This window comes from Fusarium vanettenii (genome assembly GCF_000151355.1).
Source record: "Fusarium vanettenii 77-13-4 chromosome 12 genomic scaffold NECHAsca_56_chr12_3_0, whole genome shotgun sequence".
Taxonomy (NCBI): Eukaryota; Fungi; Ascomycota; class Sordariomycetes; order Hypocreales; family Nectriaceae; genus Fusarium; species Fusarium vanettenii.
In genome coordinates, this window is record NW_003315833.1 from 164,515 (window position 1) to 180,724 (window position 16,210).

The following is a 16,210-nucleotide window of genomic DNA, read 5'->3' on the forward strand; positions in this document are numbered from 1 at the left end:
ATTTTTCGTGATGTGGGAGCGAGATTGCTCGTCAGCAGTTATCACGTCGATTCTGGATCTGCGTAACAACCATGGGGGAACCAGCAAGAAGCCTCCACTTTCGAACTATTGGATTATCTCTTGCAAAAGTTCCGGCCTCCATCAATGAGGGTAAATGGTGGCACACCGACAGTCCGGCTGGAGAGGCTTCGTCAGCCGTAAGAGGAAACAGTGTTACGAGAAGGAACATTGAGAACATGAGATGAGGATCTCACTCGAAATTCTGGATTGTTACGTAGGTGGTTACTTAGAGCCCCGGGTTTGTTAAGGGGCTGGATTCATTGCAATGGCAGTAGAAATTCTTGAGCTGTGTCAACTTGTGTAAAACGAGCCAAAGTGTGGTAATAAAATCTAATTTTACGAATAACTTCAAACGTGGTAACTAGCCAATTGACGAATAAGGCAAATAATTACGAACACATTCGGAATGCCCTGTGAACTCTCTCCCTATCTCCTACCCATGCTGTCCTAGCGGGTAGCTAACTACACGCCCTTGAAATGATCATGCCTCGTACGATTTTCAATCAGATGAGTAGAGTTCATACACTACTTCTCCATCAGCGCCGTCTCTCCAGCCAAGATGAATAACTCACTGCACTTCTACCAGACTAAATGAAGCCCAGTCGGGTCGTCCGAAATTTCGCCTTGTTCTTCAAGGAGATGCGGAGCCGTAGGTGTAGGCTTCTCCGTGAGGATCGAGTAGATGATAACAAAAGGGATGATACAAGCGGCAATGATTTGGCACAGCATTGAGATGTTGTCCCAGGCAATGAGCTGGCCAAAGATGTGGCTCTGATCCACAGGTGAATCTGTGTTCGACATGACCTTTGATGTCGATAGAAGGTGGTAGCTCCCTCTTTGTCGATTAAGAGTGAAGAGTTGGCGGTGACTTGTTGATGGATTGTTGTTATGGTCTATTGTCCAATTGTTAATTTGAGTTCACGATGCTGTAACAACTGTTTTTGAATGACTGTTAATCATTTTCAGGAAGAGAGCGGTATATGCATCAATCTTTTCGTCACATTGATCTACCATGTCGTGCGAGTCTGGTGTTACGTGGAAAACCAGGATTTCCACGACTGAGAGTACGCGTCCAGTCACTAAACTCCAGGGGAGAGAAAAGGGGCACCGCAAAATGTCGCATCATGGGAGTTACGGCAACTGGTAACTCTCGCAGGATACCTTCAGCGTGAAATGAGGCTGTGTGAAATGAGCTGGAAAACCCGTGGTAGGTTGTACCAACGACTCATCATTCGTCTATAGAAGCACTTTGTTGTAGCTGTCGTCCTCCCGCCACGTCAGAGAGCGGTTGGAAAAACTCTAAGCCGCAGACTAGTGTTACAAGAATGTCATCGTGGCACAAGGATATCTCCACTGTGGTGAGCCATGCTTGTTTTGGCCCAGAAAATACAGGTAAGGCTCGAAACATGATGCAACTGATTGGCTATTCTGGTTTCTATGGGGGAGCTATAAATGCAGTCCCCAGACTGTGCATGAAGCTATCTCGAGAATGGAGGCGTGTGTAGAATCCCGGCGCCAGGGCTGCGGGAGCGGGAAGTGGGAGAGCTAGGCCAAACCAAAACGAAACGAGTTCTTACCGCGTTGGTGATGGCTTGTTTTCACGACCCGATCTTCGGAACACAAGGGGTGAACATAGACTGATGGGGTGAGGTTGCACGATCGAAGAGTCTCACGTAGTAGCGTATTTTAAGCGGCAAAAAGAACATTCTTAGTGAAGATTCCATACCGCGTCGTGAAGTCCCGGCTCCAGGGACTTGATTGTAGATATTTCGATTAGAGAATCTAATACACGCCTATGTCCTGGACATTGCTTTCTGGATGGGTAAATAATCCTCGTGAAAGGGTACATGTAACCAGGTGTTTTTACCCTACACATCAGAAAAAGGTACCAGCTCTCGGCCTCTTAGGTATCGTGGCAGTCAGTTCCCTTCTGCTGGGGTGCACTGCCAAGTTACACACCCAGTGAAGGCAAGATGAACCCGACCTATACGCGGCAAAGCTCGCACCGGTGTTTGCACCGATGCTTGATCACGGCAGTAGCCGATATGAATCATGCCCAAGCATTCGGAACCCTGTTGATCAATGTTCCGAGATGGAATTGGCCTTTGAGGGGCCAAAACACCCGAGTGCCCGGGAAGGCGGGAGCATCCCCATTGTCCGTGCCGCCGAAGCGCCCCATCCGGCTGTCTATACCGGCCACTTCGTTTCAACCATCTGGAGCTGCATGGAACCCTGAACCTATCGGTGGGTCAATCTGTGGGCTGTCAATGACGTTAGTGTTTCCGCAGCTAGGTCTCGAACGGTCTCTGGAGCCCGCAGCTTGGACATCGCGAAGCACCGATTGGCGCATGTGTTGCACCCTAGTTTTCTAAGGCGCAATGGACAATTGTGAATTTAATGTTCACATTGAACAATTTTCATGGCACTGGCTTGTAATGTGCTGTTGTTTCAAGTGCTCGCAGCGCCTGTAACCCCATCAGGCACACACCAGTGATTTCTTCTGGGCACCGCAAGTCCAGACTAACAGACATTCTACTGTGGTATTTGGCAAAACATCATGAAGATAAATAGGTCTTGGTTTAGTGAGCAAATGGAAAACATTCACATTAATATCTTATTCTTGGGGAGATGCACCACTTCACGAAGTAAGTTCTTGGAGATGAATTGTGCTGACACTACACATTCTGTGGTGCAAGTAGGAATGCAAGTACATATGCTTTTATCTTTGACCTGACAAGAAAGTAAAACAAGCGGCACCATCTTGCATTAATTGCCCTTTACTCGTGGATGGTTCTTCTTGTGTAAAAAAGAAAAGAGGATATCTAGACACGCCAGAGCACCTGCTTACTTGGTTGTTTGCTGCTATCATGGAGAAGCGCCGGGTGGAAAAGGCAGCAAAACTGACAAAAGTAAGAGAAGAGCCGGGTTATGAACCAGCTGGGTGTCACACTGCCACGTCAAGGGATCGAACCTTGGACCTTATCATGTCTACTGTACTAGGAGTACTAGTACTAGTGATACGCTCTACCACTGAGCCAACGCGGCTTGCTATGACTAATCAGGACGCTATGCTGCTGAAGTCTCGCCCTGGCGCTCGACTGGAGGATTGAATCTGCTTCAAACGTTACCCCTGACTCACATTCCATCACTCAATAGTTGAGCAACGAGATTTATATCGAATAGACGGTAGGTTGTAGGACTTGGAAACGAAGGTACTTCTGAGTACCAGCTACCTTAAAGGCAACGACACTTTAGCAGAATGTGTGAAGTCAGTTTAACCTACTGGGGTAAATGCCCTCCTGTTGCGCGGGTTGGAGCTGTGGTGTGGGAGCCTTCCCAGATCATCGCATAATGCCGAATAGAACCATTCATTTTGTAAGCATGTATCTTATCTGATACGACTTTATCTAGTACAGTGTAGCGAGTGTGCCTGTGGTTGGACAACGATGCTGGCAGATGGCGTGCGCGCGCGTTCCAATGTCATCAACCCACCCGATCGACTCCGAATGCAGGCAGGCCTCTTGTAGATCATTGAGTGAAGGGCGACAGACAAAGAAAAGGATTTCGTTATCCAGACGCTAAAATTGTGTGACCACACCCTTCTTGTCTGCTGCATTTCTGCTTCAACCCCATAGGTCTGGATGAGGATGTCATGAATACTCCGCAAACTGACGTGATAGCTACATTAGAACGTGATTCTAAAGAAACGTTAGAAACCAAAGTATTAATATGCGCCGCATGAGCCTGGATACTGGGCTTTAGACGCTGATCATTCATACTTTCTACCTCATACGCTTCAGCCAACATGTCTACTACCACCACTCAGACCTCAGGCTCGACCACCACGGTCAAGTTAGCCTTTGACACTACCCTTCACAATCAAGTGAGACCACTGAACTCCATGGAGACCTGTGTGTCACTAACTTGAAGCAAGTACAAATATGGCGCTTATCTCCCGGTGTACGATGAGACCACTACGTTTCCACCACTTCAGCCATTTGAGTTCAACGACCGTGGACTGGTTGCGAATAAGGCCAAATCCAACCTCTTTCCAGAAGGCAATTCCGATTTTCAGGTTTCCAAGATAACCCCCGTTATCGGAACTGAGATTCGTGGCCTCCAGCTTTCTCAGTTGAATGATCTGCAAAAAGACGAGCTGGCCCTCTTGATTGCCGAGCGCGGTGTCGTTGTTTTCCGTGAACAGGATTTCAAAGACATCGGCATTCAAAAGCAGAAGGAGTTTGGTCGCTATTTTGGCCCGCTGCACATCCATGTGAGACATACCAAACCTATGCCTTTTCATCCTCTCGAGGTCGGGATGTCTAACTAAAGGCGTTTCATAGCCAACTGGAGCTCACATCAAGGACCATCTGGAGTTCCACAACATCTATCTTGGTCCAGACAACGAATACCGGAACGAGAGCAAGCTTGATAAGCTGTCTACCATAGGCTATCATTCTGATGTGTCATACGAGCACCAACCACCAGGTATCACCATCCTGACTTTGCTGTCTGTACCTCCTTCAGGTGGAGACACGATTTGGGCAAGCCAAACTGCTGCATATGCTAGACTGAGCACCCCGATTAAGACTCTTCTGGAGGGTCTGCGCGCCGAGCATAGCGGATACCCACAGGCAGAAAAGGCGCGCCGAGATGGCCGTCATGTGAGACGGGAGCCTGTAAAGAGTGAGCATCCCATTGTCAGGATCCATCCGGTAAGACCACCTATGAATTTCACATGCCGTGCCAGCTTATTGAATGATGATTAGGCCACTGGACAGAAGGCGTTGTTTATCCAGCCTGGTTTCACCAAGCGTATCATCGGACTTAAGCAAGAGGAATCAGACGGATTGCTCAAGATTCTGTTCAAAGTGAGTTGTCCTGCCTTCATATTTCTGCCAAGTAAGTCACTTAGTTAACTGTTCTCAACAGCATATCGCACAAGGACAGGACTTCCAGGCTCGAGTAAGATGGGAAGAAGGGACTGTTGCACTCTGGGATAACAGAGTTACTGCTCACACCGCTGTCAATGACTACAATGTGCATAACCCACAGGAAGGGCTGCGCCATGGGTTCCGAATCACGACATTGGCTGATAAGCCTATTGGCGTGAACGGGCTGGAAAGCGTTTGGTAGCGTCTTTCGTATTTAAGTAACCGATGGCATTAACACACATTCTATTGGGATGACCCCTATGAGAGACGAAGTGCCTGGCGTAGTGGCAATCAACGCAATTCCAGGATAAGCAAACTTGCACTTGATGACGAACTAACAACGAGTTTCGTTTTCTCTGCCTGAAACTACTGTCATGTAATCAGGAAGCAAGGAGTCTCCGGGTTCTACGTGAGAGCGCAAGGGGCTCCGCACCGCTGTCCCGTATGTAGGGACTCTGCTTAATTCAGCCAGTTCGATGGATTCATCGATCGTCTCAGACGATATATATGTTGTTACATCAGCAGCGTTGGGTTGCAATGTTGAGGCGCTAGAGTCGGCCCGGTGCTCTGTCTGAGTGCAAGTTGCTGATATAAGTCGCCGTGATGCGTTGGCGCGAGGCGAGGAGGATGTTGGGATACTCGAATCTTGTTGAGATGTAGTATGTTGCCAGCCAGATCTATGATCAAATACTTGGTCGAGCACATGTTCTCCATACTCTGGTGGTACATCAATTCCAGGCATCGAGCCTGGTGATCCTGTCGTGTGGTGGGCGATGTTACCTTCTTCATCTGGAGGCATATTTGGTGAGATAAAAACGTGGACTGGCAGAGCCATGTCGAGCTTGAATTGTTAGTAGACATCTTGCAATTGGCTTCAGGCATTACTCACTTTGGACATATGTCCATCCAGGTTTCGCAGTGGGATAAACACCTTAATCTTGTGCTTAACCTTGATGCCTTGTACCTCCAAGTCTTGGATGCATTCGCACAGTCTCCTTGGGATGTCGAGAGTCCTTTTCATAACCCAGCCTTCCTCTCCGGTCTCCTCAATGCAGTCTTGCCAGTCCTCATCGGTTGCATCAAACTCCCAGCGCTTGACGGTACGCTGAACCTGGTGATCCCTTGAATAGATTCGATGCCTGCTTTGAGCTGAAAACTCGCAAAGTTCCCACAGAGTCACCTCGATGCGCCCTAACACGAGACCTTTTGCAAGGGGTGTGAATCGCATGTCCAGGGTGGTTGAGCCACCAAGTACTATCGCCTTTGTAGGAATAGTCACTGAGTAGTCAATCTTGTCGGCCCAGAGATTTTCGATTCTCATCGTATGCACAAACTCAAGAGCGGTGAGAGGTAGCGTGCGGATTATGCGAACTCGTTTTCGAGCATGTTGTTGGCGCACCAGTTTGCTTCGGTTCATAGTAGCCTCCAGGCTGTAAATGATGCTTGCTTCAGGCATCCCCTCAACCGTCTCGGCAGTGCCGCTTGGGATAACGTACTCAAACGGCCATTCGTAGTTTCCAGCTGGCAAGGTCGTGCTCTTGTCATCCGCCCTCACAAATGGAGGCCATTTGTGCATGAGTATGGCATTGCTATGACATATGCCCGGGTCCGACGTCCACCTCCCGATAGTTAGCTCAATGTGCCTGTGCAATTGCTCAAGCTCAAGACTTGAAATATTAGCTGTGTATCACGTACGACTGGCGGAGAGTACCCCCGAAACAAAGTTGAATTGTTTCGACTCTGAGTGGTGATTTCAAGCAGAGCACCACAGCCCCTTTCAAAATCTGGTCGGTGGCTTCATCCTGGCCGCCCCGAAACACAATGACATCTCTCTCGAGTCTGGAGATCCGATCGTTAGAATCATTTCTCATCTGACATCAAAACTGGGACTCTAGCGAAATACTCACCGAATTTCGAAAAGGGAATATGCACAGGCTGATTCGCGGTTCAAAGGTGAGCTGAAATGTTGACCACCGAAAAGACGTCCAGTGGAAGGTTGCATTCTGCTGCTGATAGCCAAATAAAGAGCAATGTGTGTCTCTATCGGATATCTCGGAATTGGGGGGGTTGTGCAGAGGAAAACGAAGATGCCGGGAGCTTCGGAACAGAAATACCTGGAAGTCAGACGGATATAAGGGATAACAAACAATAGGGCCCAGACTCCGTTGGACCTGCCTGACCTGGCGTGACTGAGGCGTCGGATCCTTGGCCTGTCAACATCCCCGTCGGCAAAAGGTTCCGAGATGGTGACGTGTTGCGCCCGGCACATGCTGCTCCAAGTTTCCCCGACGGGGTTTATGAATGCCGGTGTTGACATGTGACGCTGTATCCACCGCGGCTCATATTAGCCCGCGAGGCCGCTGAATCTTGTGCCTGGTTGCATTCTTGACTGAAGTCTCTTTAGTTCGTCATTGATAAACCATTGAATGCCCCCATTCGGCTGAATGCGCTCTTTGGGACTGCATAATGACTTCAATGTCTCTACGTGTAAGGAAGCTGGCATGTCGACACAACAGTGGTAGAGAAACTGATCAGCATTTAGACACTAACATTTTTATGAATGCAACTTGTATAGCCTCCAGTGTTCTTTCACTCAGGTCTTCAAGGCCCGGCCTCGGCTGATACTGTCTCATGAAGCCGTGCTAAGTGGACCTAGTAGAACGAAGCATGTTGCTCCAGCAGCAGTGGATCTGCTCTTGTCTCAGATGCCGGCCTACTCAAGATCAATACGTTAAACGCACGCCATCTTTGTCACTTGCTGTTCTAGATACCCAAGCCTCAACCCTTTCAGCTCCCCACATGATGGTAAAGAGGTTTCTCGCCATTTCGTCAACCTCAACAGCCTTTGCGCTGCGGAACAGGCTTTCACCGTCCAAGCTACAAATGAAGAGTGGATCGGCATTTCGACACTCTTTTGCCCAACTGGAGGCAGATTCTGCGTCCCAGATGTTTGCACTGGCTGTAAACTGGATGCCACCCTGACACTCTGCCCATGCTTGCCGTATCGTGAGATAGACTCCTATCATCGAGGTTGCTAGAAGCCAGGTCCGCCGTATGCTCTCTGAGAGAACCCAGGATCGCCATAATCGTGGTAAGGGATCGCCGTCAAAGAACTCATCCGCTGCTGAAGCGCTCGTTAATGCTGTCAAATCGCCTTCTGGGCTTTGGCAGATATCCGGGTCGCGAGGGGCAGCATCCCAAAGCTGGCGGGTCCAGTGAAGGAGAGTCTGAACGCGCTTCTCGGCATTAGCTCGAGCCCTTATGGAAGGCGAAAACAAGCCCAGGACTAGGTATACAAGCAAGGACTGTGTACGAGCCAAGTGCTCTCGTGTCTCAAGGGCGCGAGACACCCCAATGCCCTGGCTACTACTTGGATAGGAATCTTGGTATGATTTGAGAAGTGATGCAACCCGGGCCTCGAGGATCTCATCGATGGCGGCCTCATTGGCTGGTGTTTTGGTGTTGTGTACTGAAATTGCGGTGAAGGCGTCTTGAATAGAGTTGGGGAACCCTGTGTCAGCGTATAGTTGGCGATGAATGAAGGGACTGTGACAGTGGACAACCCAGTCGGTGAACCATGTTTGTATCCCGCGTATATAGTTCATACAAACAGATGAAGAAAATGTCGGGGCATTAAGCGAAAGATGGCGTATTGTCCAAGATTCGGGCGCAAAAAAGAATCCGAGACTGTTGGCTGGACTCGAGAGCGCCGTGGTACTCGTGGCTGATTGGCACGTTGCCGGGTCCTGTATTTCTGTTGACGATATAGAAGGACCCTGAAGGTTTGAGACGGGAGGATTCTGGTGTTCTTGTGGTATAGATGGCAGTTGAAGGCCATGCGACAGAGGCAAGGGATCGTCTGTTAAAGCGTTCCAGTTAATCAGGCTTCGTGTCCACTGATTCAAGTCGATAAGATCCTCAGCCTCGTTTGAGAAGGTAATCGTCGTAGAATCCAATGTGCCGTCATTGGTTGAAGATTGGCAAGGGGCGTTGCTGCAGCCGTCCTCGAACGTATTTCCTCTCCTCCTCTTTGTGGGAGGGTAATGACAATCGATATCTCGATCTTCACAGCGGCCACACGTTGGCTGAGCCTTATCACATCGTCGTTTTCCGCTTGTGCAGGCATAACAAGCCTTCAACTTTCTAGCAGACCCCATAGTGTCAACTAGTTCTGCGGAAACGGTAGGAGGCTCTGCGGGCGGGTGGAAGGGAACTTGTGAGAGTCCGAAGGCAAGACGCGTTGCAAATGGATGTCTGGTTCGTGATCTGCATTTGTCAGCCCGCTGTCTTGCGGGTTTTGTGCGGAAATGTTGCGGAAACCTTGCGGGAGTTTGGGCTTGATTGGATCCACCTAGCAACGTGACGTTGACCCGGGCCATGCATCGAGTCTTCAGATATTAGAGTGATGGGAGGATTTTGCAACGAAGGAGGGATATTCGTTATCGAACGGAAATTTTGCGGGTTCAGTTCATGGCGCAACGCCGAGATGAAAGGGGGCTTACAAAGTGAAGATGCCAACGTTGAACGCATCGAGAGTCATAAGGTCTCTATAAAAGGACCTAGTCTCCCTCACATTCACATCTATCATCGAGCTCAATATCACCTATAACCTGCACCGCAAAATCTACATGATGTCGGCCCCTACAGACTCCCCACGCAAGGAAAACCCATGGGATTCGCTCAATACTCCCAGCGGCTCCCTCACCTCCGTTATCCATCGCGAATCCTATCCCTCTATCTCTCCAACTCGCTCTGAGCTTTCCCAGGCTGGCCGTACAGTTCTCGTCGCTGGCGGCTCTACTGGGATTGGCTTTAGTATTGCCAAATCTTTTGGTGCTGCTGGTGCAACACGCATCATTTTGACGGGTCGTCGCCTGAGTGCTTTGGATGAAGCCTTGGCAAAGATCAAGCAGGCGTATCCAAAAGTAGAGACTCTTGGTTTGGTCAGCGACTTTGGAGATGATACAGATGTGGAGAAGCTTTGGAGTGGCCTTCAACAGGACGGCATTTTTGTGGATATTTTGGTTCTGAATGCGGCCAAGATGTGGCTGCCAAACACCCTTCTTGGACTGGGAAGCCAGACTGTGAAGGATGGATTTGCATTCAATGTAGTCTCGCCATTCCTTTGGATTGAGTGGTTCTATAAGCAACGGGAGACGCAGCCTTCAAAAAAGCTGGTGAGTGTTCAGATCCCTGTTTGCTGGAGCTCAGACACTACATCGGCAACTCCTACAGACCTATGGAAGCTAATATGGGTGAACTCCTTTCTAGTTCTTAATCAACCTCACGTCCGTTGTTGTACACTCCCCAGACCTGGCTGGCCCTGTTCCCCTCTACTCCCTTACAAAGAGCGCTTCCACCGCAATGATGCAGACCATTGCATACGCGACACCCGCCAAGGAGATGCAGATCATTAGCATGAACCCAGGCATGCACTACACCGAGTCTTTCCAACGGTTCGCAGAGGCGGACAGCTTCCCTTGGGACGATAGTAAGTTGAAGATGGCAATGCCACGTTGTCCATCTGCAAGGTCATGGAAGCTAATAACCCAACTAGTCAAGCTTCCTGGTGACTTTGCCGTGTGGGCGGCATCGGACGAGGCTGAGTACCTTCATGGTCGCTTTGTGTGGGCAAACTGGGACGTTGATGAGCTTCAAACTGGGCCTTTGCGGGAGAAGATTGAGAATGACCCTGGCTTCCTGAAGATGACGGTCAAGGGCCTCTAGGCGGCGAATAGTTCCGATAGAATCCTGCCCAATCCAATGGTGTGGGAATATGCTCTATGTACTTACCAGAGTGCGATATATGATCCCAATAAAGGATCAGCATACACAATGAAGTTGGGTTGTGCATTCAAGATTTATGCTACTGTTGGGCAGTTGCTTGTCTGTCTACTCACACAGCGACGCTACCGCAACAGCATACCAGGCTAATAATAAAGGAGTCTCAAAGGTATAAGCCAAGTGTCAACTGGCCGTAAAAGGAACTGCATCGCGTTGCAGGCAGAATGCAACATCTATAGAAATGAGCCAGGGTCCTCTGTCGGGAGATGTAAGAACTGAGGCGCAGAATTAAATCCAGAAGAAGATTTGGGTCGCATTCTTGATATCAGTCAAAGCGTTTGGAGGAATTGCAATGGGACGTGCTGAGGGCATGGTGTGGCTCGACTCCCACGCGATCGGTCAGTCATGTTTGGTCCATTTCTACGATCAACCTATCCTAACAGCAATGAGGCTTCCCTCCGGCTTTAGTTGCTCTTTGACGGAGGCGAGGTATCATGAAGCATTTATATATTATATAATAAGTCCTCATACGAATTATAATCCTCTGAGCTAATAAGTTTCAGGCAGCACACACTTCAACCCAACCCGGACACCTCCTAAATGTGGCCTACAAAGGTCCCGTACAATGTGACCGTTCAATGTAGTCAGGACGCCAAAATCAGGTGTCTAAATGCCCTTGACGGCTTGTCCGATGTTGACAACACCCAAAGCGCTATCCAGCGAGTCAAAGTAGCCGTTACTATTGACAGCGAGATTCTTGTCAACAGCACCAATGTCAGCCCCGTTGAGGAGCTCTCCAAGGGCTTCAACGACAGCAACCAAGACACTAAGCGGGGCGCCACCTTGAAGGCTTTCCGTAAGCTTCTGAGTCAGGGTAAAGTTGAGGGCATCTTCAATCTAGGTTCATGGTATGATGGTCAGCTTGTGTATTGGTAACAGAAAAGTCTCGTTCAAAATGGACTATACTTCAATATTCCGTCAAAAAGAGCTGAACAGGGATACGTACCTTTCTCAGAGGAGGGCCGAGAACTTGGTTCAGCAAATCAGTGATTGGAGCGTAGCTAAGCCCAGAGAGAAATGAAAGAGGATCGTTCGCCTGGGGAACACGGGCCTCGATATCTGGAACAAAGAAACGAAGTCAAAGGTCAGCAAGTTCATAGTTGCACGTGTCTTCTCTCAGGTTGGAGTGCAACATACGGGAGTGGCCAGCAATGGCGGTGCCCGCCAGAACGGCAAGGACCAAAGCGGATGGGTTGAAACGCATTTTGGAAGTGAATGGAAGAGACAAGATTGAAGATGCTATTGCTCTGAATATTTTGTGTTGACTTTCATGGCATTTCTTGTGCTTTTTATAATCCAAATTACTCCCCTGTCTTGGGAGACTTGACGGAAGCTGTGCGCCCACAGCGCAACAGATCGACATGCTAGCCTCATTCCCAGAGCTGAATACTCGAATCTTTGTGTATTGTGATCTTGCGACGTGATTTTGGAGTCGATGGGCTCATAGTGTCTGAGACATAATCACAAAAGATCGACAATACTTTAGAGTCTGATCACTTTTATCGGCAATTGCTGGCTTGCATTCTTCCAGGCTGGCCGGCCAAAAGACACCAACTGAGTTAGGCACTACACCAGAGAAGATGGCGTGAATGCAAGGGTGGTAAGTCGAGGGCACGTTACACAGTAACAAATGCACAACCCTCTAATGAAGATCGACAGCGTCAATATTAAGCGTCCAAACATTGTTGTTAAATATCGGTCAATGTTCAATTTTCAGCGTGGATGACGCCATGCTACTACCGCCGTCTCTAGTTAGCCAAGTTGTCGGCACTCATCTTATATGGCATCCTACCTAGTCCAGATGATGCATACTCGGCAATTGTGTTGAGCTATGAAAAGCGATGTTAGGACCTTGAGCGTTGGCGCGCATCCCAATATCCCTTACCAATGGCATCAACGGAGCCAATATCACGCCTTGAAAGTGACCGATCCGCGACCGCGGCCAGATAGATGGCAGCTCTGGTGTCGTGCACTTTTGGGACGGAGTGCCAATCAACACCTGAGCATGAGGCACTCGGTGACTCGCCTATGGTGAAGCGCTGCAATTATTCCGCGCCTTGATCTTCTGTTTGGTTCTTGTCGGTGGTAGACAAAGAGCCGAGTCCCCGACAGAACATGAGGAAAGATACTTCGAACAGGATTTTTTTTCCAAGAGGATTGATCTGCTGTCCACTATCATATTTGGGTGTGCCGCATCTTGATTTCTAGACAGAACGGCAGCGGGTAGGAGGTGACCGGTTTGTTAGGCCACCCATGCTTTGCTTAAATGGCTTGTAGGACGACCAAGGACAGCCACGATTTTACAACGAATGAATAGTAAAGATAACCTTTCGAAGACAGGCCTGATGCGGAAGATGGCTCTTGGGATATTTTCAAAGTTGCTGTGTTGGGGTTGTGTATTTTGGAGTTTTTGGACTTGACTCCCAGCCTCCCAGTTGTGGACGGGAAAAGCACGTGGCCAACTGCACAGTGATTCATAGGTATTTAAATAACTAGCCTCTTTAATACCGCGTCTAAAGGTATCTATTGTTAATTGTTAAGCACTGCCCTTGTGGCAAAAGTCATAAGTTGCGTAATAAAAACTAAGACTTTGCTATTTATTCAATGATCCTACCCTAAACTGGGCTCAGGACCAGTTTGGTGAGACTATTTGCAAGATGCTCAGGTACGGAACGAATTTCCTGCCTCCATTCACATCTTCGGCCGATTATTCTCGGTCCAGCAAATCTAACCCAATTGGCTTCACCACCAAGAACGATGAAGATATTGTAAGGAAGCCTCGAGGCAAGGTGGCAAAGTGGAGATGTCTAAGCTATGGACCAGTGACGTCGGTGTCAGCAAGCCAACTTTATCGCCGAAGAACAAGCCACTTATCGCCATCGGCGATAAACAATTGGACCAGTAACTGTCTATATAAACGTGATTCGACCTGTTCAATAGCATTCAATACATGACGAACATTGATTTCCGTCTACCATCAATTGACTTTTCTTATTCCCTCACCGCCAATGCCATGGATCCCCCGCAAAGCAATTTCCCAACCCTCAAGGGCAAAGTCGCCATTGTCACAGGTGCTTCTAGAGGGCTTGGTGCGGGCTTCGCGTTTGAGTTGGCCCGGAGAGGTGCCAAGGTGAGTTCCCATTAAGATCCTGAAAAGAAAGAGCAACGAGTTTCTAATAGGATCATAGATTGTGGCAACATATACATCTCCAAACAGCGAAAAACTCGTTGAGGAGCTTTTAGCGAAGATCGCCTCACTTGAGCCTCCATCTCAATGCGTTGGTGTCCGGGCAGACCTCCGAGAGCCTGACAGCGCTAAAAAGATCATCGAGCCAGCCATCAGCGCGTTTGGACCTCACATCGACATTCTGGTCAACAACGCAGGTGCCGAGCTGGTAAAGCGTCACACTGATCTTACAACCACCGACTTTGACTACATCTATCACCTCAACGTCCTCGCTCCACTGCTCCTCCTCCAGGCTACAAAGCCTTATCTTCCGTCCACAGGCGGTGGTCGAATCATCAACATCTCGTCTGTTGGCGCACGGTACGGATTTAAAGACCTCTCTTTGTATTGCTCATCCAAAGCTGCACTGGAAGGCATGACGCGCTGTTGGGCTGCGGAGTTAGGTGAAGAGGGACACACTGCCAACGCTGTGAACCCAGGGCCTGTGCAGAGCGAGATGTTGGAAAACATTCCTCAAGATATTGTCGCGATGCAAAAAGCACAAACGCCTGCGGGAAATAGACTGGGATCAGTTGATGATGTTGCCCAAATTGTTGCGTGGTTGGCGTCAGAAGAAAGTCGGTGGGTAACGGGCCAATGTCTGAGCGCGAGTGGTGGATGGGTGATGTACTGAACATTGATGAGGGAGTATGAAAAGACAGCAAAAAGAACATACAACAGCGGGGATTCGCTGGTCGTCACCGACCCAACTACTAATCCGCCCCTCACTGGCTTATCTATGGGAGAGCGGACGGGATCCCGAGTTCTCCAGTGGGTATGGTCGTATGTGACAGTCAGTGGCTTCTTTCACCCCCATCAAGCCTCCTGTTGGAGCCGGGCGTCCGCGGGATGCGCAAGCTGAAATGAGTTGCGGACTTTGGCGGAGTGTCTTGAAGCTTCGTTCTACGATTCCTCCGTGCCGTCTCCGTCGGTCCAAACTCATCCCGCAATATCGGCTATATAAGATAAAAACATCCATAGTGACTTGATCAATATCACAAATACCTTGCCAAAGACTCCAAGCACAATTCTTCTCTTGACTTCTCAACCTCCGTTGATTGCGCCCTCGACCTGTCGTGGAACTCCTCCAACCTGATGGGTGTCAAAGCTGCGTTTATTGGAGCCAGTGGCGCAACACTTAGCCATGTTCTCACATGGACATTGCTCGCCGGCTACAACGCGGCAGCTCGTACGTTTCAGCTAAAATGGATGAATCTCTCTCGCTAACCGTCCCTAGTGGTCAGAGATGCTTCCAAGCTCAGGAAGATCTTGACAGAGAACAATGTCTCGGAAGAGATCCTGGTATCCCATCTGGCCATAGTTGAGGGTTCTTCCCGCGATATAACTGCGGTCAGCAACCTTCTTCGACATGAGCCAGATATCATCTTCACTGGCATCACGAGTCTGCCAAGCTTCCACTGGAACCCTCTTCGCCCAATCTCAATGCAGGACGCTACTATTACCGGAGACTCGGCCGCGGCCGTCGTGGAGTCGCTTAGAGAGCTTAAAGCGAGCAAGGCCATTTCGAAGTCACCAGTTTTCGTACCAATATCGTCTACGGGCCATGGTACGCAGCGAGACCAGCCGTTGCTTCTGATTCCACTCTATCTGTGGCTTCTACCAGTTGCGCAGGCCGACACAGGAGTACTTGAGCGAGTGGTACGGGAAGCAGCAACAGAAGACAACTCACCGTTTGGTGGGTATGTGATGTTGCGACCACCCTTATTGACACACGGTCGCATGAAAGGGACAGCGTCACTGCGAGTGGGCTGGGTTTGGGAAGACGATACGTATAGGAATTTAGATGAAGTGGAGCAGGGCATAGAGGTTGGATATACTATTAGTCGAGGAGATTTAGCTAGATGGATATTTGAGCAGCTCGTGCAGGATGATATAAAGAAGTGGGAGGGAAAGTGTGTAAATATTACTTACTAGGGAAGTTATTGAATTAGCTATAGGGCAGTATAAAGGGAAGCACCACTAACTAAAGTAGCGTGCGCTATACTTTTTAGCTTAGTAGTGACTTTTGATAATTAAGAGTCTTATTCGCTCTTAAAGCTAACTTACCAAGGCCTAATATTTAAATCCCAGAGTATATATTAAGCTTAGGGGGCTCTATAAGGGGATAGAGAAGCTAGCATGCCGG

General features: G+C 49.0%; 7 protein-coding genes across 7 annotated transcripts; 4 read left to right on the forward strand and 3 right to left on the reverse strand.

Moving 5' to 3' along the window:
- Positions 1-3,865: 3,865 nt before the first annotated feature.
- Positions 3,866-5,196, forward strand: NECHADRAFT_97607 (uncharacterized protein; the record flags this gene model as incomplete). Its single annotated transcript, XM_003040842.1, has 5 exons — positions 3,866-3,912; positions 3,991-4,333; positions 4,404-4,775; positions 4,830-4,931; positions 4,993-5,196. 5 exons carry the CDS (start codon positions 3,866-3,868, stop codon positions 5,194-5,196), a joined length of 1,068 nt encoding a protein of 355 aa, XP_003040888.1.
- A 132-nt stretch (positions 5,197-5,328) lies between these two features.
- NECHADRAFT_72915 (uncharacterized protein) lies at positions 5,329-6,865 on the reverse strand (the record flags this gene model as incomplete). Its single annotated transcript, XM_003040884.1, has 3 exons — positions 5,329-5,835; positions 5,884-6,613; positions 6,690-6,865. 3 exons carry the CDS (start codon positions 6,863-6,865, stop codon positions 5,329-5,331), a joined length of 1,413 nt encoding a protein of 470 aa, XP_003040930.1.
- Positions 6,866-7,717: 852 nt separating this feature from the next.
- NECHADRAFT_53241 (uncharacterized protein) lies at positions 7,718-9,151 on the reverse strand (the record flags this gene model as incomplete). The annotated part of the gene is made up of 2 exons (XM_003040885.1): positions 7,718-8,711; positions 8,892-9,151. 2 exons carry the CDS (start codon positions 9,149-9,151, stop codon positions 7,718-7,720), a joined length of 1,254 nt encoding a protein of 417 aa, XP_003040931.1.
- A 474-nt stretch (positions 9,152-9,625) lies between these two features.
- On the forward strand, positions 9,626-10,721 carry NECHADRAFT_53268 (uncharacterized protein; the record flags this gene model as incomplete). Its single annotated transcript, XM_003040843.1, has 3 exons — positions 9,626-10,189; positions 10,266-10,485; positions 10,552-10,721. The coding sequence occupies 3 exons, from the start codon at positions 9,626-9,628 to the stop codon at positions 10,719-10,721; spliced, it is 954 nt and encodes a 317-aa protein (XP_003040889.1).
- Positions 10,722-11,444: 723 nt separating this feature from the next.
- On the reverse strand, positions 11,445-12,042 carry NECHADRAFT_87362 (uncharacterized protein; the record flags this gene model as incomplete). The annotated part of the gene is made up of 3 exons (XM_003040886.1): positions 11,445-11,675; positions 11,785-11,897; positions 11,976-12,042. 3 exons carry the CDS (start codon positions 12,040-12,042, stop codon positions 11,445-11,447), a joined length of 411 nt encoding a protein of 136 aa, XP_003040932.1.
- A 1,809-nt stretch (positions 12,043-13,851) lies between these two features.
- Positions 13,852-14,698, forward strand: NECHADRAFT_53240 (uncharacterized protein; the record flags this gene model as incomplete). The annotated part of the gene is made up of 2 exons (XM_003040844.1): positions 13,852-13,968; positions 14,027-14,698. 2 exons carry the CDS (start codon positions 13,852-13,854, stop codon positions 14,696-14,698), a joined length of 789 nt encoding a protein of 262 aa, XP_003040890.1.
- A 461-nt stretch (positions 14,699-15,159) lies between these two features.
- Positions 15,160-15,999, forward strand: NECHADRAFT_53207 (uncharacterized protein; the record flags this gene model as incomplete). The annotated part of the gene is made up of 2 exons (XM_003040845.1): positions 15,160-15,253; positions 15,302-15,999. 2 exons carry the CDS (start codon positions 15,160-15,162, stop codon positions 15,997-15,999), a joined length of 792 nt encoding a protein of 263 aa, XP_003040891.1.
- Between the last annotated feature and the right edge of the window lie 211 nt (positions 16,000-16,210).